The 17,650-nt window shown below is 44.4% G+C and overlaps 6 protein-coding genes across 8 annotated transcripts in view; all 6 read right to left on the minus strand.

Annotated features, from left to right (window-relative positions):
- Window positions 1–1,195, minus strand: part of LOC9645849 (subtilisin-like protease SBT1.6) — a 3,208-nt gene extending 2,013 nt beyond the window's left edge. The window contains exon 1 of the mRNA XM_024680805.1: window positions 8–1,195. Within this exon, the coding sequence (XP_024536573.1) occupies window positions 8–1,087 (1,080 nt within the window). The 5' untranslated portion in view covers window positions 1,088–1,195. The remainder of the gene's footprint in view (window positions 1–7) is intronic.
- A 313-nt stretch (window positions 1,196–1,508) lies between these two features.
- On the minus strand, window positions 1,509–4,393 carry LOC9646325 (probable amino-acid acetyltransferase NAGS1, chloroplastic). Of its 3 annotated transcripts, none has more exons than XM_002976107.2 (11): window positions 3,947–4,393; window positions 3,801–3,888; window positions 3,481–3,689; window positions 3,275–3,426; window positions 2,822–3,215; window positions 2,650–2,747; window positions 2,460–2,571; window positions 2,244–2,403; window positions 2,098–2,170; window positions 1,852–2,024; window positions 1,509–1,775 (listed from the first exon to the last, which is right to left on the minus strand). In XM_002976107.2, the coding sequence occupies exons 1-10, from the start codon at window positions 4,391–4,393 to the stop codon at window positions 1,874–1,876; spliced, it is 1,884 nt and encodes a 627-aa protein (XP_002976153.2). In that variant the 3' UTR covers window positions 1,509–1,775; window positions 1,852–1,873. The 3 variants fall into 3 exon arrangements, with proteins under 3 accessions (XP_002976153.2, XP_024536672.1, XP_024536673.1); XM_024680904.1 differs by having other exon boundaries at window positions 3,743–3,888; window positions 3,947–3,979; XM_024680905.1 differs by having other exon boundaries at window positions 3,481–3,696; window positions 3,947–3,972.
- An 83-nt stretch (window positions 4,394–4,476) lies between these two features.
- LOC112348437 (nucleolin-like) lies at window positions 4,477–6,946 on the minus strand. The gene is made up of 7 exons (XM_024680906.1): window positions 6,774–6,946; window positions 6,688–6,719; window positions 6,521–6,628; window positions 6,377–6,459; window positions 5,235–6,321; window positions 4,970–5,175; window positions 4,477–4,593 (listed from the first exon to the last, which is right to left on the minus strand). The coding sequence occupies exons 1-7, from the start codon at window positions 6,790–6,792 to the stop codon at window positions 4,572–4,574; spliced, it is 1,557 nt and encodes a 518-aa protein (XP_024536674.1). The 5' UTR covers window positions 6,793–6,946; the 3' UTR covers window positions 4,477–4,571.
- Window positions 6,947–6,957: 11 nt separating this feature from the next.
- Window positions 6,958–9,189, minus strand: LOC9646326 (malate dehydrogenase [NADP] 1, chloroplastic). Its single transcript, XM_024680908.1, has 14 exons — window positions 8,887–9,189; window positions 8,746–8,821; window positions 8,604–8,693; window positions 8,464–8,548; window positions 8,226–8,407; window positions 8,102–8,172; window positions 7,955–8,045; window positions 7,811–7,885; window positions 7,656–7,757; window positions 7,477–7,599; window positions 7,351–7,419; window positions 7,228–7,296; window positions 7,121–7,174; window positions 6,958–7,050 (listed from the first exon to the last, which is right to left on the minus strand). The coding sequence occupies exons 1-14, from the start codon at window positions 9,084–9,086 to the stop codon at window positions 6,994–6,996; spliced, it is 1,344 nt and encodes a 447-aa protein (XP_024536676.1). The 5' UTR covers window positions 9,087–9,189; the 3' UTR covers window positions 6,958–6,993.
- An 89-nt stretch (window positions 9,190–9,278) lies between these two features.
- On the minus strand, window positions 9,279–11,020 carry LOC112348438 (pentatricopeptide repeat-containing protein At2g13600-like). The gene is made up of 2 exons (XM_024680907.1): window positions 9,481–11,020; window positions 9,279–9,369 (listed from the first exon to the last, which is right to left on the minus strand). The coding sequence occupies exon 1, from the start codon at window positions 10,944–10,946 to the stop codon at window positions 9,489–9,491; it is 1,458 nt and encodes a 485-aa protein (XP_024536675.1). The 5' UTR covers window positions 10,947–11,020; the 3' UTR covers window positions 9,279–9,369; window positions 9,481–9,488.
- LOC112348406 (pentatricopeptide repeat-containing protein At4g02750-like) lies at window positions 10,946–13,084 on the minus strand. The gene has a single exon (XM_024680806.1). The coding sequence runs from the start codon at window positions 13,082–13,084 to the stop codon at window positions 10,946–10,948; it is 2,139 nt and encodes a 712-aa protein (XP_024536574.1).
- Window positions 13,085–17,650: the final 4,566 nt, after the last annotated feature.

The raw sequence follows: 17,650 nt of genomic DNA on the forward strand, positions 1-17,650 counted from the left end.
GTATCACCATCCCATTGCCCAGCTTCACATTCGCGGGGAAGCTCCGGTCCATGGTGCTGGCCCCGACGGTGGTGATCCAAGGCGCAATGTTGGTCACCGACATATCGGTCGGGCCTTCGTTCCCGCCCGAGCAAGCCACGAAAATTCCCCGCTCCATGGCCGCGAAGGAGCCGATGGCAATGCTGTCGAGGTAGTAAGGCATCACTCCACCGCCGACCGAGAGAGAGATCACGTCCACGCCGTCCGAGACAGCGCGGTCGAAAGCCGCGAGGATGTCCGAGTCGAAGCAGCCCGACTGCCAGCAGACCTTGTAGGCGGCGATGCGTGCCTTGGGCGCCATGCCGCGAGCGGTACCGGCGGCAAAGCCGAGGAGATCCGCGCGGTACACGTCCCGCCCGGCGGCAGTGGAGGCCGTGTGCGTGCCGTGGCCGTCCGAGTCCCTGGGCGACTTAAACTCGGTGGTGTCGTTGATAGGACCGCTCATCGCCTCGTAGCCGCGGTAGAAGAATCGCGCGCCGATGAGCTTGCGGTTGCACAGCTTTGGATCGAAGCCCGGGCCGGCCTGGCAGGTCCCCTTCCACCGCGATGGAACCGGCGACATCTTGCGATCGTCGAAGCTCTGGCTCTGCGGCCACACGCCAGTGTCGAAGATCCCCACGATTGCCTCGGAGCCATAGGTGGAATCCTTCCAGAGGAGCGATGGCGCGTGGTTGGACTGCTCCAGATGCAAGAACTGTGGGCTATACGTCGTGTGGAGCTTCTTGGCGGAGTCTGGAAACATGTGGATGAATCCCGGGGCGGATTCCAGCGCCGCCGCCTGGCGAGCGCTCATCTTGGCCGCGAATCCGTGCATCGCCGTGTTGTAGATGTGGATGAATTCGGCCGCCGGGGCGGCGGCGTGGATTCCCGACGCTGCTGCGAGAGTGGATTCATACCAGGATTCGTGCGTCCGAAATATCGCCGGCATTGCTCCCTTGTCCATCCTCACAATGTAAGTCTTGCGCGAAATCTCCTCCTCGTCACATCGGAACCGCGACAGCGCCAGCAAGAACACGACGGCAGCGACCCGGATCTCCAGCCGCGCCATGGAAAGATCGAAAGATCGATCGATCGATCGATCAAGAAGAGCAAAGATTTCAAGAACGGGGGGAAAGAATCACTGCGCAGGGCCGCAGATCGCCGTCATTGCGGTAGAGATTTCCAAGACGATCATCACGACGCAGCCCTGGCAGGAGGAAGCGCGAAGAAGGGCGAAAGAACGAAAAGAGTGGTAGAACCCTAAGGAAACTATACCAATGCCAGTGAGCCAGTGAGGCGACCCTGCCATACCAGCATCTCCAGGGAATCTTTATCCCTGCGCCACCCACCATGGGCCATTTCAGCCGCGTTCCGTACGGGTGTGTTCCAAGGAAGTTGGACCGGATATTGACGGCCTCCAATCACCGTCGGATCTAGCGGCCGGGATCTCACCCCATCTTTTTAAACGCGAGCCTTTATAACGGCTACACTTTAATGTTTCAAAGGAGTGTGCTTGGTTTTTTTATTTTGTACCAAAGAATCACACCGGCTGTATTGGCATTCACCACTGCTCGGCAAAATTCTCGCTTCCAAGAAACCAGTTTTCTTTCTCCTCTCTTTCGCTCGCTCGCTCTTCCGCGAGGACGACTGGATCGATCGAATGCTCTCCCGGAGAAGTACAGCCAAGTTGTGGAAGAAAGTTTCTCCCATCCCGAAAAGCTTGACGCATTATTCTCGCCCGGGTATACATCTTCTACCTGTGAAGTTGAAAGGACAGGCTCTCACACGGACTCCTTGACAAAGTAGAAAAAAAGAAAACGGACGCGTACTCACTGTATAGACTCGAGACATCGCCTCAAAACTGGAGGGCGAGCTGTGCGCTGCTGCACGGCCGCGGCTGCAAGGACTTCATGTAATACTTGGAGCCTCTCGTGAAGTCTATTCCGGACCGCCTCGCCGCCGGCAGTTGCTCCAGGGGGCACTGGAAAAATCCCCTGCTAACGAACCTGGAGAAACATAAACAAAAACGTTTTTTTCTTTTTTATCCAAAGATCGTAAAGATCGACGAGAGTTGTTTACCAATCTGCGGCGCGAGTTGTCAAGAGGAAGAGATACTGGCAATCCATTGCAGCAGCCTTTTGCTCTACATAATCTGCAATCGCGAAACCGGTTAGTTTCTATGCTCCGCATAGGAAACAATAAACTAGAAAGATGCATGCACGAACCGAGTAGGCTGTCGCCTTGGCCGTGGCCGCGACACTCGGGAGAAACAGCGAAAGCTCCAACTTCTGCGCATTTGTCTTTGAGGAAAGGATACAGTGCGCAGCAGGCAATTAACGATCCTTCTCTTTCCACGACGACATAATGCTCCAGCTCCCCTCGTAACTGCGGAGAACATCTCATTGAGAGCCATCGGAATCGAGAGTGAATAAACAAAGTACCTTTTCCCGCGACCTTTTCACGAGTATCCCACTTTCTTCCAGAGGACGCAATAACTTCTCTACATCCTGAAGATCGTCCTTGGTGGCACAACGAATGCCTTCGTACATATCACTGTATCGAGCATTAAATCATCAGTCAAAGATCCAAACATCACAAACAATTTAAAACTGATAAACAACGAGACTTTACCTTGCGATCATCGTGCCTATTCCATCTCTGGTGTAAAGCTCAAGGAGAAGAGCTCCCTCAATGGTACCATCCAAGAGATGGACCCGCCTTACCCCTGCCTAAGGATCAGCACGGCACAGCTTCAGTTTCGCGAAAAAAAAAAAATTATATTCGAAAGCTCCGAAGTTCTTACCCGACAAACGTGAACAGAGGCCGTCAACTCCGATAAGTATCCTTGTGTCCGCACCAAGCCACCAACAGCAAACCCCTTCCCGCAGGAATCATAGTTCTCTTCGCTGAGTGCTAAGTCGCCGGTCGACGCACTCACATAAAAACCGCGCCTTTCATTCGGGAAAGGAACGTCCGCTAGACCGAGACTTTTCACGTAGCTTGACCCCGCCAGAGCCTTCACGTAATCGGCAGCGATGTAGCTTTGGCTTGCGCGCTGTCTTATCAGCTGGTCGGCCCGAGGAAGTGTCATGAAGCGAATCAGAAATCCATTCTCGTCAAGAACCGGACTGTCGAGCAGGCACAAAAGCTTGTCAGCCTGAAGAGCCACCGCGCACGCCGTCGCCACCTCGTACGTACTAAAAACGTTTTGAGAAAAAGAAAGAAAGATCAAAGATCAAAGGCAATGGATGCTTACTTGCAGTTTAGAACCTCTCCCGTGCTAGAATACCCAAGATTGCTCATCAGGACGATACAGTTCTTGTCGAGCCTCTCTTTGATGCGTTCCGCATCAATCTTTTTCACTTCTCCAGTCGCTCCAAAGTCCACTCCATTGACCACGCCTCTTCGCTGCACAGTTCAAGCCCAGATCATTACGCAGATTCTCATCACGCCTTCACGAACCTTTGCTGACAGAAAATTCCCACTCGCAACACCCAAGCCGGACTCGTGCCACCTCCCATTCTCGCCATGCCGACGAAGAACAGGGATGCTTGGTCCTCGTGAGAGCTTCGCCTCTATCTCGACGCGCAATTTTCCAGCCGCCTCCATGGAAGCATCGAGAGCGTGAGCATCAGTTATCCTGTAAGCTCCAACATATCGCGGCTCTCTACCTGCAATCTACAAGCATTTATTAGCTGTTTGTGTCGTTCCTCTGAAATCCAACCTCTCTTTTCCGCTCGAAAAACTAGAGTCCCTCCTCTCGCAGATCCAAATCTCCTTACCCCTCTCCCGGAGAAGATCGTCGATTTGGACGCGGACCCCCGGAACGAGCACAATCTGGATTCCCAATCCATGGAGCAGTGAAACATCCTGACAAAGTCGAGGCAAATGATAATCAGCGAGGAACAATTGAGATCACCACAACGACCTGCAAGATATTGTCTAGAGTCTCTCGCTTTGCTAAAATCTCGCCTGGGACAACGATCACGAATGTGCTGCCGCGATGGCCTTGGATGTATGGCCACGCTTCCCTGAACCAATGCACATAATCCCGGTGGTTCTCTCTAACCACGCAAGAACCGTTGGTATTTACTGCCGCCGCCGCCAGAGGACTTGGCAATCTCCGCACGGAGCGAGCGATCGGGGGAAGCTTATTAGGCGATGGAAGCCAATGCAAGCGTGATGGTAGCGATCCAGTAGCTCTTCCTCCTCCTCCGCAAGAGCAATTTACCTGTTTGGTGAATACCCACGATTGGCGATCCATTGCCAGGGCCCTTTGATCCATTGCCAAGCCTTGTGATGCTGCTCTTCGGCAAGAGAAATCTATGGGCAAGGATGCGATGATGCTTTGATGCTCTCTGATTGATGCCAACATTGCCCTAAAGTACAAGTCTATGTCAGTAAAAGCCTACACCTAGAATGCACCTGGAAAACGCGGCGGCTAGAAACAACACCGGGTCTCTACACCACGTGCTACAACGTAATGAATTCAAGTTAAAATTTTGCAGCTGATGTGCGTTGACGACCTTTGGACGACCTTTGGATCACCTGTTTCAACGTTCCTTCCGCTCTTTCCTGTCAATGAAGAGGTACTACAACTTTAACTGGATATAAAAATCAAATGAATCTAGTCACAAACAAGAAAAACGATGAGAGATCAAACCATCAAGCAATGAATCTAGTCACAAACGAAACGATGGGAGAGGGAGACCTTTTAACCATCAACCAAAGAACCTTCACAAAGGATCAGTTAGGAAATACAAACATCAGGCAAAGAATCACAAAACACACACAATGAATCTAGTCACAAACGATGAGAGATCTTTAATCATCAACCAAAGAGCCTACACAAAGAATCAGTTAGGAAATACAAACATCAAACAAAGAATCACAACACAACACAGAGAGAGAGAGAGAGAGAGAGAGAGAGAGAGAGAGAGATCGCTCTTACTTGACGACTTGAGGCTTGAGTTTTGGAAGCTTTAGCTTCTCCTCCCTGGCCTTCTTCTCCACTGCAAGGAGCTCCGAGCTTATAACTCGCGTTTGCTGCGGCTGATAGTTTGGATCGTCCCACGTATGCAGCTCCTCGAATGGCACCAGCAGCGGCCCCACGTCCTTCCACATTAGCTGCTCCTCGTCGCCATCTTCGTATCGGACCTGATCACAAGCTCACAGGTAAAAAAATCCATGCAAAAATACTTCTTTCGAGACCAAACCTTGTAGCGTCGGTTCCTTCTGTCGTAGTCCGCAACTTCGCCGCGAAAGACTCTTCCATTGAATCTCTTCCTCAGCTTGCGTCCCCGGAGCTTGATTCCCCGGTCGAACGGCGATGGCTTGCTCTCGCTCGCGTTTAAGTTCGTAGAAGTAATCGCTGTGGAGGGAGTAGCAACCTCGAGAGATTTTGGAGCCGGCTCCGGCGACTCCAGCACCTCGGGTGGTTCCGGAAGAGCTAGCTTTGCCGGACTCAGCTCCACCAGGCTTGGCTCCACAATAGACTCCACAGCCACGGTCTTCTTCTTCTTCTTCTTCCGCTTGAGATTCGCAGAGCTCTCCTTGAGTTTCCTCTTGAGCTCCGCTGCGACGACCTGACGCCGCCTCGTAACCTCGTCCACTGGAGTCGGCTTCTTGGGTCTCTTCTGCCGCTTGATCGCCAGGGTGCCATCGGATCCCTCCTGTTTCGCGAGCCTGCGCTTCTTCTTGTAGCCCCTCCACCTCTGCAGCGTCAAGACGTGCTTTCGTTTCTTCTTGGGCTTCTTTCTCAGCCTCTCCAGATCGCTCTCGTTCAAGCTGCAATCACTGTCGTCGTCGACTCCGTCTTTCCTATCCCGCTCTTCATCCTCTTCGTCGTCGTCCTCGTCTTCACTGTCGATCTCTGGCTCGTCTTCTGATCCGTCCTCGCTTAAACTGTCTAGGCTCTCGCTATCTTCGTCATGGCTTTCCTCGTCATCCTCTTCGTCCTCTTCATCCGCTTCCTCGCCACTACTGATTGCGTCAACCTCTTGTTGCAGCTTCACGGGAGCAGCGGATTTACGTGGCCTTTTCTTCGTCGCCACCCCCTCGAGTTTGCTCTGAACCACCACGTCCGCAAGCATGTCCATCTTCTCCATCCTTTGCACTTCTTGGACTTGCGTGATCACGATGGCGTTCTCGTTAGATACTTGCTGGATCCTTGCTTCCCGTTCATAATCACTATTCTTCGCCTTGACATCATCCTCACTATCTGTAGCTGCTTCAGAGTTTGTAGACTGTTCTCCTGGTTTATCTTGCTGGTCAACACTAGGCTCTTTTTTCTTTTGAGAAAATCTGGAAAAAGGAGAAGAGATTCGCCAAGCAAGCACAAAAAAATTGTAAAGATTACCTCTTGAAAATGATTTCTTGTGGGATATACTTCTGTAGTTCTTCCCATTTAATCTCCTCAGTTTGGTCGCCCTCGAATCTCACCTACAAAAGCAAAGACACGAATTTTAAGAAAACTGACAACGGCAAGTCCGAAGAACAAAACCTTGTAAAGTTTGGTCTCGGAATCATAGTCCTCCACAGTTCCAGGAGTGTCTTTCTTTGTAATTGTCTTACCGATTAATGCCTTCCCTTCGCCACTATACTCGGCCTCCTACAAGAACGACCCAAGTGTGAGAATTCCTCGTTACAAGAAAGAATTACTCGACTCACCGTGTGTGCCTCACTTTTCGCCACTATTCCACCTAGACATGCCACAAGCCATGAAATCCTCATCCATCGAGGCAAGAAAGACCTACCAGAGGATTTCGTCTCCATTGCGCGCCAAACCTACCTTGCACCTCGCAAATCCCGGAGATTTCACAACATTCCCGCAGAGATTCCCGCGAGCCGCCACGCTCAGCTCCACTGCCCGCTACGCTCTTCACTAAGCATTCGTCCACAAAAACCTCAGAAACCTAGTACCTATCAAACATTGACACGTGTCCAGATCAAGTTTTCCAAAAATTAGTTTGTTTGCTATTGTTCTCCAGGGAGCATTGTGTCGCCTCCAGGAAGATCACAAAATCCATTCTCCTGAAACAAACGAGGGGAAGACAATGGATAGAACACCATTGCTTTTGATTGAGGAGAAAGAACGACATACCTCGCCGATAAGATGAGCAACGCATTTCCTTTCCGCGATAAGTTCGTCCTCGCTCTGTGGAAAAAAGAGAGAATTCTCTTCAGTTCTAATTTCCAAGTGGATGTTACCTTCTTTATGCGCTCGTATAGATACTTGTCAATATGAAGTCCCGGCACGATCTCGTAATCACCGTCTCCCTGGATGAGATAGCAACATATAAGTTTTTCGCGAGTGAGATCAAGTAACCTCACCTTCGATCTGCATGGTAAGCTGAAGACAAGATCGCCGTCAATGCCATAAGGGTTCCCAGCAGCATAAACCTGAACAAGAAAGAAATTTTTTTCAAAGTTTTACGAGAACTTGCAAGGAAATGTTACCCCCGAAGAAAACCAGTCCCCAGGGGGAGTGGGCTGAACCAAGGATTTCATTGCGTCCACGATCGATACTGCTGTGGATGCAGCAGAAGAGCGCCCCCATTTCTTGATGAGAACACCTCCCCGCTGCATAAACAGGTGAATCTAGTACTTGAATCCTTTCAAGTTCGAGAAAACCAGACCGTTTGTACAGTTGGAGTAAACTGTTCCTCAAGCCACTTGTGATCGGTTATGACTTCTTTCACAGGCCTTCCATTGATTTTTGCATTCAGAAAGTCAGGTACCTTCATGCCAAAAAAGATTCTTGTCTGTATTTCCAATTGAATAAAGCACATACTTGTGTTGTAGAATGGTTTCCCCAGATAGTAACATTCGAAACGTTGTCATAAAATACTCCAGCTTTAAGAGCGAGCTACTAGGTATGGAAATGTAGTAAAAGGTATAAAAAAGAACAGATCCAAGACTTGTCTGAAGAATGTACCTGGCATTTTGCTCTGTTTTCGTCCAGCCGAGTAAGAGCATGGAAGTTTTTATTGGGAATCCGGGGTGCATTTTTCATGCAAATGAGAGCGCTGAAACAAAGAAAAACCACCTCGTAAGTATAGAAAACAGCGAGAAAAATACATACTTGGTATTGCATGGATTTCCCACTACAACAACCTTCACGTTCGAGCTAGCTACTTCATTAAGAGCTTTACCCTGCAAAACCGCAAGGTTTTGAACTTATCATTTGATAAAAGAGAGATTCCAACCTGTGCGGCAAATATTTGCCCATTGATGTCAAGTAAGTCAGCTCGCTCCATGCCTGGTCCCCGAGGTTTAGCACCAATAAGCAGAGCCCACTCCGCATCTCGAAACACCTCATACGGGTCTATGCCGATTATGACCTCCCTCAACAGAGGATAGAGTGAATCTTCTAACTCCATAGCAACTCCTGCAAAACTCACGTGAGATAGATACTCAAAATCCAGTTTTGTAAAACTTGAAGACCTTCAAGTGCTTCTTTCGATCGCTCTGATCCCAGAAGATTGAGTGCCACAGGTTGATCGGGTCCAAAAACCTCGCCAGATGCAATCTAGGAAGAGTGAAAGGAGTAAATGCATAGATAAAAGAGAAAGACGAACTCATACCTTGAAAAGAAGATGATTGGAGATCGTCCCAGCAGCTCCTGATACTGCAACGCGCACGAGTTTTTTCTTCCATGATTTCGGTTTCTCCTCCTGGTGGATCCAATGTTCAGTCGCTATCACACTGGAATCCAATCCAACTTACTTCTTTAAGATCATAAATAACGCAAAAAACACCGTAGCATTCGGCTCCCTTGGGCAGCGGTGGCGCTTGAGCTGGACTGGAAGAGAAAGATCGCAGCAAGAAAGAATTAGCGGGAAAACAATTTAGGTCAGAGAAATCTACCTGGGAGCATTCACGGAGCAAGAAATCCGATGCTGCTGCCCCGCTAAGAGATGCCTGCTCCATCTAGCCGCCTTGCTGATCCGGCGCGATCCATGAAATGTGCTCCTAAACTTCACGCTCTTCTGCTCATCGCACGAATCCAAAGATTGGAAAGGAGACTTGAATAGCGCCGCCTGCGACGCTGCCACCGCCGCCGCCATAGCCTAGAGCGCGCGCGCCTCACACGATCATATACAAGATAAAATGAGAATGGAGCTGGAAGAGAGAAATAGAAAACGATAGCGCACTCACAAACGTATTCGATCGATGAATAGGCGGCCTGGGACGCGTCCGACGTGTCAGATAGAAAAGCAGAGCGAAAGGCCTCCCGCGTGCCACGTCGAATCCGACGGGGCGTCCACATCACTGCCGTTGGATCGCAGCATTTTCTTCTTTCCAGCCAGCCAACTAGCTCAAAATCTCCTGGAGACTCGGAAACTTGACCTGGAAGTTCATCGACTTAAAGTAAGATCATCTAGAAACGAGAACTGTCAAGTTTTGAGAAAACTTGGAACTTTCATGCAATTCCAGTGGCAGTGAATAAGAAGTGTATACCTTGGTTGCTATTGAGAATCCAGGACCTGAAAGCCACGATCTTGAGCGTGCATATTAGAACTTAGCACGTAAGGAGTGGCATTACCTGGACTTAAATCCACGTACCTCTGCGTTGCTCGTGTTCCTCGGCTGGAGTCACTGTGGATCTTGCAAGCTCCCAGCAGAGAGTTCCACGCCACCGAGTCGGGCTCGTAAGGCATGCTGCCGATCAAGTCCTCGACTTCTTCCAGCTTCCCAGCTTTTCCCAGGAGCTCCATCAAGCACTGGTAATGATCCGGCAAAGGCTTCAACTGGAAGTCGGCCTGCATTGCGAGAAGGTCCTCCCAGCATCTCTCCAGCAACCCCGAGTGGCCACAGGCGAAGAAGATGTTGGTGAAAGTGATCCGGTCCCTGGAGAAGCCTTCCATCTCCATGAGCCACGGCAGCTCCAGCGCTTCTCGGGCATGCCCTTGCTGGGCATACGCGATTATCATAGCGTTGAATGAGATGGTATCCTTTTCCGGCATAACCAGGAAGATGGCTTGAGAAACTTTGATCAATCCGGTTCTCGCATAGGCAGTGATGAGCGCATTGTTCAGACTGATATGAGCTTGAAAACCGGCTGCCACGGCCTCTGCACGAATGAAAGTTACGCTGGAAGGCGCGCTACAGCAATTGAGAACGCTTACCAGAGTGACCCGGTTTGGACTAACGCCTTCTAGGTCCATTCTTGCGAAAGTTTCCATAGCCCGGTTCTTTTCCTGGTTGTGCACGTAAGCCGAGATCATCCCAGTCCATGAAACAATGTCCTTCTCTTCTAAAGCATCAAAAACTCTCCGAGCATCACCCAAGCTTGCAAACCTGCCATACATGCTTATCAGTGCGTTGATAGCTTTGGTCTCAACCTCGAAGCAAATGCTACCATGAATCATCTTGCCTTGAGCTAAGCTCGTACAGCCACTGAGAATGCTCACCAGAGTCACTGAATTTGGAGAAAACCCTTCGAGATCCATTTGCTGAAAAGCTCCAAATGCCTCCTCGCAAAGCCCTGCTTGAACAAAACCAGAGATCATAGCATTCCAGGACACCACATTCTTCTCAGGTATTTTTGAGAATACCTTTCGGGCATCGTCGAGCTTATTGTTCTCCACCAAGGCTGTGAGCATCGCGGTGGAAAGGATCACATCCGGCTCGGGGGCGTTGTCATACAAGAAAGAAGCCTCTTCAATTTGCCCGTTTCGGGCATATGCTGTGATCAGTAGAGTCCAGGAGAAAACGTTTGGCTGCTCGATCCTGTCAAACGCCTTGCGCGCTTCTTGCAAGCTGCCACAACGAGCATACATCTGGACAACAAGATTCCCCAGAAATGTGTCGCTGCGATCCAGCCCTGCCTTGGCAACATCGGCGTGCGCGCTCTTGGCCTCGCGCAGCGATTTGCAGTGACGCAGGAGCTCAGCAAAGGAATTCCTGGAACCAAGAAGATCCATTACCCTGGCGCCTTACAGGACTTGGCTAGCGCTGTGTAGGATCCGGCATTCCATCGATCGAGCTCCACAATGCGCCGTGCAACCCCAATCGATTCCTTTCTATGAATCGATGCAGCTAGCAGCGATCCCAGCTCCGTGGCCTGCGGCTCAAACGGCATAGATTCCACGAGCTCCTTGGCGCTGTCGATCTGCCCAGCCCGTCCAAGAACATCGACAATGCAGCAGTAGTGCTCTCTCCACGGCGAGAGGCCGTGTTCTTGGCTCATGAGCAAGAAACCCTTAACAGCCCGATCCACCAATCCGCTGTGGCTGCTGGCATGCAAGATCGCGATGAATGTGACAGCATCCGGCTGGAATCCTTCCATCGCCATCCCGATCAAGAGCTCCGCCGCGTGATCCGACTGAGAATGCGGCGATGCGAGGAGCGCATTCACCGCGGCGATGCTGCGATCAGGCATCCGCTCGAATAGCTGCAGAGCTTCGCGACGATTTCCACTGCGCGCTAGACACGCGAGCATCGAAATCCAGCTCGCGAGATCCCTAGCAGGCATTCTCTGGAACAAATCCATAGTCTCGAGACTTTGCCCGTTCAGAGAATATGCCGTAAGCATTGTGTTCCAGGAGACGGTATCTCGCCAGGGCGAGGAATCGAACACCAACTTTGCGTCGAGGAGATGACCACTGGCGCCGTACGCCTGGACCAGCGTGTTGTACGACACACTGTCGCGCTGCGGTATCTTCTCAAACATGACCCTGGCATCTTCGAGATTTCTGGCAAGGCAATACGAGTAGATCAGGATATTCCACGAGACGTCACAATGTTCGGGCATGGTGTCAAATAGCCTTTTGGCCTCCACCACCTTTCCAAGCTCCATACCGTATGCTTCCAGCAAGACATTGTAGGAAACCAAATTTCTCTCTGGCATCTCATCAAAGATTTCTTTAGCTTTAGATAGATTCCCAGACTGGGCATATGCTTGAATCAGGCATGTAGACGAGACAACACAGTGTCTTGGCATCTTTTGGAACATTGCTGTGGCTTCCTCTAAATTGCCACCTTTTCCAAGCATCACTATGATTGACGTCCAACACACATTATCCCACTCAGGCATATCGTCAAATACCTTTCTGGCTTCATCAAAAAGAAAGTTCTCTCCAAGCCCCTGGAGAAGTATCGACCACGATACTAAACTCCTCCAAGGCATACTCTTCTCAAACATCTCCACGGCATCTTTTAAAAGTGATGCCTTGGTGTATGCCATTAGCACAAGATTCCAAGATAAGATGCTTCTACTTGTCATTCGGTCGAAGATTTCCTTGCTTTGTTCTAGTTGCCCATGTTGGGCATATGCCGTGAGAAGAATGTTCGAAGTAACAACATCTTTCTCTACCATTTTACACAATAGTTCTTTGGCCTTGTCAAAACAACCATCTAGACAGTAACCTTGCATTATCGTATTGCATGACACGGTGTTCCAAAATGGCATTGCTTCAAACAAAACCAGTGCTTCTTTGAAGAGGCCATTTTCCACATAGGCAGCGATCATAATATTCCATGTCACTACATTTCTTTCCATCATGGAATCAAACAATTCTTTGGCTTTTGATATGCACCCAATCTGAGCGTATCCTTTCATCATGGCCGTCCATGTCACCACAGTCCAGTCCGACATTGCATTAAACAGTGCCTCGGCATCATCCATTTGCCCCGCTCCGGCATATGCAGCTATTAGTATTGTCCACGTCACTGTGTTTCTATAGAGCATACTGTCGAAAATTACTCTCGATTCGCAGAGTTTGCCAGCTTTTACATATGATTTCAACAGAGAATTCCATGCAACCACATTTTTACTGGGCATTTCTTTGGCAATATTACTCGCCTCCTCCAAATGGCCATTTTGAGCATATGCAGTCAATATTATGCTCCATGAAAAACTGTTTGGCTGGCGGATTCCATCAAAAACTAGCTTTGCCTTTTTCAAGCTCCCACAGTTCCCATATGTCTGGACAAGGAGATTAGCAAGGTAGTGGCTATTTGAATGATTGCTATGTGCGATTTGGGTATGGAGTTGCTGAGCCTTTGATAGATCCTTACAAGAAGTGAGCAAGGTGACAAAATCTGCCTCAGTTGCCACCATTTTACTAGCAGTTTAAATTTAAATCTGTAATGTGAACTATAAGAATGTGAAAATTAACATATAACAATCTTAGTATACCCAAAATTAAGAAAGGAGGTGATCACTCCTCCCCACTCCTTTGTAATACAATAACATTTGTACCACAATTCATAAAAAGCATAAATGACTATATGATGTTTCAGCACTTATTATATGTTAGAATAGCATGTTATGATCTTGGGAAATGGGGATGCATACACTAACAACAGCTGTTACATTACTATTATAAGATAACACCTCTTTCAACATTTGCATGCTTTAGTTTCACTTAGCTAATGATAAAAAGAAACAAAAAAAATATATTTACAAAGAGTTCAAAAAATATAAAAATGTCCATCCATCTGACATTTACTGATCCTCAAAATGTTACTGAACCACATAAACATCTATAATCAATTTATAATGTCTGTGTTGATCATCTGGGCAACTTACTTTGAATCCCTTTGTCTCATGCTTCCATGTAAATAATATATAAATAAATGATAAAATAGAGCATTCTTAAAATATAGTATATTCATTCATATATTAGTCTTATAGTGAAAAAGCATGAGACCATTGGATTTATGTCCGTTTAATTGAGTAAACAGAAATATTTTTTAGTTTTTAGTTTGTTGTTAGGTAGATTAGTGTAGAGTTTGAGGATATTCTATATTTTATATTGTTTTAATTAATTTAATTATTTTTTAAAGGATTCTATTTTAAAACCTTCAAAGTTTTTGCAGCATAGCATTGTGACATACAATTATGTGAGGGTTTCCTTTTCTAATAGGATAGAAATCTATGGTAGTCCTGAAAACCTAAATCAATATTGTTTGTTCCAATAGAAATTTAAATATATATTCATAGCTGTAGCACATATGATTATAAAATAAGATTTGGATATATTATCATTATGTACATTAAAGGATAGATAGGGATAAAATAGCTATTAAATTTTTTTTATCAAGCAATTGTGCATTTTTCAGTTGGCTTAATGGAAGAGAGATAGGGGAGCACTATATGTGGTATTGAAGTAAATGCCATGAGTTTAATTCTTATTAATTAATGATTACTTAAAATATAATATACCCTTAAGAAAGGTATATTCTTTCATTTTGTACCGTGAGACTGCAATATGAGTGAATGATTGTTTGCCTCATATAGAATAGCTGAATTGTGGGACTGCAATACAACTATACGATCAACTTTCTCAAATATAATCCATCATGCTAAATTAGTGATAGTACATTAGTTTTTTGGGAGTTTGCTCATTGAATGTTAGAGAAGGTTGTAGCATTACTTGATATAACTTATTAATGTATCTATTGACACTTAGAATAGAACATTAAATGGAAAAAATGTGTAGTTGAAGCATTAACATTGCTAGTATTTATGTTAGTGGATGTGGATATTAGATGATATGGAGTTTGCTTTAAAGCTTAATTTTTCATTTCATTAGTGTTTCAACTAGTGTTTGAGTTATAACAATTTAAAAGATAATTATAAATTCTTTAATCTAGACTTTTTTAAAGGTCACCCAACCCAGTACTACTCAAACCTAAGAACAAATCTTTAACCGATTAAAAAAAGAAGTGCACTTTTATTTATATACCCTTTCCCTTTATATTTAAACCTCAATAGACTATTTTTTAAATTATTATTTTTAATTCATTAGGGTTTAAATATAAAGGGGAAAGGCTCATGAATTAAAGTACACCCTTTTTTTCAATTGATTAAGGGTTTTAAGATATATTTGAATTAAGCACTTTTAGGTTTAAATAGTACTAAGTTGAGTGACCTTTCAAAAAGTTTAAATTTATAAACTTATATTTGGTATTAAAAGTTTCAAGTTTGTATTTGGTATTAGAAGAGTCTCAAATTTAACTCTATTAAATGGCTAAAGTGTCAAGAGAGTTTAGCTTCCATTCAATAAAATGTGAACTTACAGAGAATTATGATGGATTATAACTAACCAAGAGAACTAATTCAATCAAATATAACAAAAGAGGGGTTATGAATAAGAATACACCTCCTAAGGGTTTTAAAATATTTGGGTTAAGTGTTGTAGGTTTGAATAGTACTACGCTAAACAAGCTTTTGGGAATTCTGAATTTTCCGTGATAATTTTTTGATTGGATAATTAAAGATTTTTTGTGATGGTTCATTATTTTATTTTATGCCTTTTACTTTTCATATTACCATATATTCTTTATGATTTGCTTTGGATTAATTTCTTGGGTTTGAAATATCAATAAAATGTTGCTAATACTTGTTTTAACAACTTTAATTCTTTAGAATTGTTAACTAGAGATTGGATGGTCTGATGATTAGTATATCTCCTATAACATTCATTTAGGATGTGTTGATTATTACTAAATTTGATTTTGATAGATTAAAATTATATTTCCTTTAGGTAATACATTCATAAGTATTTTACATTTTAGGCAATTATACTTTGTGTTATGTGAACTATCTTTGATAAGTTTCTTAGCATACTATCTACAATATTTAGTAGATAGGCTTTATAATTTATTTTCTTGATGATATGCTTACTTTTGAATTTTGTTGGCTGGTTAATCTTATGTCTTCAAATTATGATGATCTTAGTGGTTCTTATTCTATATTGATTTATCAAATGGATTGGAATAATTTTATGTTTTAATCTAATATTTATTCATTGATAATTCAATATCTCTAAGATATATTTTACTATAAAGATGAATATACTACATACTCATACTTCTTGCAAGGATTCACTACAACAATATATCATACTCATCTAAAGAGAAATAGGAAATAAATAAACAATTTATTTTTCTTTAAATATTTAAGTAGATTACAAATGTTATAAAATGCTTTTGTAATACATATGAATATAGAGGTGAATTTCAAAGCAGTTACACTATGAAATGAGGGTCCAATACACATTCAATATCCTTTATAACCACCAACTTTTCATATCCAGCTTTTACATGCAAAACAATGTCAAACAGTATTTAGCACAATCTTGACATATCAGTGGTGAAATGCAAGGAGAAAGATACCCCACCAACTAAAGCAATATAGAACTTGGGTCTAAATTTAAGCCAAACACAAAACAAGGAGTGATATAGTATAGTACTAGTTAAACTAATATCTAAGGTGGTTAATTATACTTCCAACCATCCCTACTATACATTTGGAACACACCCCCCCCCCCCCCCAAAATAACGCATGCTTTTAGGGCTTTCAACTCAACCTTAATAGTTAGTCTCTAAAACAAGCTTAAAACTTAAAAATTTACTAAATATGGAATGGTATTAGATTGCAAATTAGGACACAAAAATAATACTATAGAGTTCAAAACACTCTTTACATTCTGTAGCTATGTCTTTCAAGTAGATTTAGACACTTATCATAAATAGTATATAGAACCAAAACAAAACCAATACATGGGGCATGATATTGAAAGTGCTTTGGTAAATATAATAAACTATCATGTAGTGATATTAAGGGACTAAACTCATTACATGAAAGTTCTTGTCCTTAGTACGAGTCTTAAAGGTTGTCTTCTCCACATCTTGATCTGCCACCCATATCTGATGATACCCAGACCGCAAATCAAGTTGTGTAAAATATTTAACCTTTAAGAGTTGGTCAAATAAGTCATCAATGCGAGGCAAAGGATAACTATTTTTGACTGTGATATTGTTAAGTACTCGATAATCAATACACATCCTCATGGTTCCATCCTTTTTCATAACAAAAAGGACTGATGCTCCATAAGGTGACTTACTTGATCGGATATGACCTTTGTCAAGAAGCACTTATCTATTCTTGACTCTCGAGACACTTCCCTATTCCTAACTCTTTGATTTCCCATACAATTCCTGAGTCTCGAGCCACATTCCTGATGATGATGTGGTGCCTCCTCGACCTCAGCTATATTTAGGCCATCCTCGATCCAAGAGTGGTGGAGTTTCATCAACCTATAGTATATATAAATTAGCCTTGTTCCATTTCTCCACAATCTGAATCAACACCAGTCTAAGGCCTCTTCTTCGTTTCCACTAGTTTTTCTCTTTGTCTTTTGCATTTTTCAGTCTTGATCTTATTGGGGGTCTTGACAAAAGTAATAAGAGCATTTTATTCAATAATGGAGTGCTCACTAGGATAAGATATTAAGATATTAAGATATTTTTTAGCTTTTTATTTGACATGTTTATCTTTTTTTTACATTTGTTTTAGGTCTAATATCAAGCTCCATACCATGCTACCTAATGGAGTGCCTGTATCCTCACATTAAACTACTAATATGCTGAAATAATATTAAACTCTATTTTATATGTTAATTTTGGCATCAGGATGTTAAATGCTGTAGGATTATTTCAATATTGCTCCATGCTTTTGTACTATTGCTCCTTTCAAATTTTAAAAAGACTTTAAACTCTAAAACACTTAATTAGACTCTAAATTGTATTATGTATAATCAAAAGCTTCAAAGTATAACTTTGAAAGAGTTGTATCATATGTGGTTTTTACCCTCTATCCTATGGTGATTTACCATAG

The sequence above is a fragment of the Selaginella moellendorffii genome, unplaced genomic scaffold (genome assembly GCF_000143415.4).
Source record: "Selaginella moellendorffii unplaced genomic scaffold, v1.0 SELMOscaffold_29, whole genome shotgun sequence".
Lineage (NCBI taxonomy): Eukaryota > Viridiplantae > Streptophyta > Lycopodiopsida > Selaginellales > Selaginellaceae > Selaginella > Selaginella moellendorffii.

Excerpts from the sequence above, each read along its gene's own strand:
- LOC112348406 (XM_024680806.1), bottom strand. The coding sequence starts at position 13,084 with ATGGTGGCAACTGAGGCAGATTTTGTCACCTTGCTCACTTCTTGTAAG.
- LOC9646325 (XM_002976107.2), bottom strand. The coding sequence starts at position 4,393 with ATGTTGGCATCAATCAGAGAGCATCAAAGCATCATCGCATCCTTGCCC. Across the intron at positions 2,748-2,821 it reads CCTCTGTTCACGTTTGTCGG|GCAGGGGTAAGGCGGGTCCA; the intron begins GTAAGAACTTCG and ends GCTGATCCTTAG. Across the intron at positions 2,572-2,649 it reads ATAGGCACGATGATCGCAAG|TGATATGTACGAAGGCATTC; the intron begins GTAAAGTCTCGT and ends TGCTCGATACAG.
- LOC9646326 (XM_024680908.1), bottom strand. The coding sequence starts at position 9,086 with ATGGCGGCGGCGGTGGCAGCGTCGCAGGCGGCGCTATTCAAGTCTCCT. Across the intron at positions 8,408-8,463 it reads ATCGAAAGAAGCACTTGAAG|GAGTTGCTATGGAGTTAGAA; the intron begins GTCTTCAAGTTT and ends TGAGTTTTGCAG. Across the intron at positions 7,758-7,810 it reads GAAACCATTCTACAACACAA|GTACCTGACTTTCTGAATGC; the intron begins GTATGTGCTTTA and ends TTTGGCATGAAG.
- LOC112348438 (XM_024680907.1), bottom strand. The coding sequence starts at position 10,946 with ATGGATCTTCTTGGTTCCAGGAATTCCTTTGCTGAGCTCCTGCGTCAC.
- LOC112348437 (XM_024680906.1), bottom strand. Across the intron at positions 6,322-6,376 it reads CAAGAAATCATTTTCAAGAG|ATTTTCTCAAAAGAAAAAAG; the intron begins GTAATCTTTACA and ends TCCTTTTTCCAG. Across the intron at positions 4,594-4,969 it reads CTCAAGCCTCAAGTCGTCAA|GAAAGAGCGGAAGGAACGTT; the intron begins GTAAGAGCGATC and ends CTTCATTGACAG.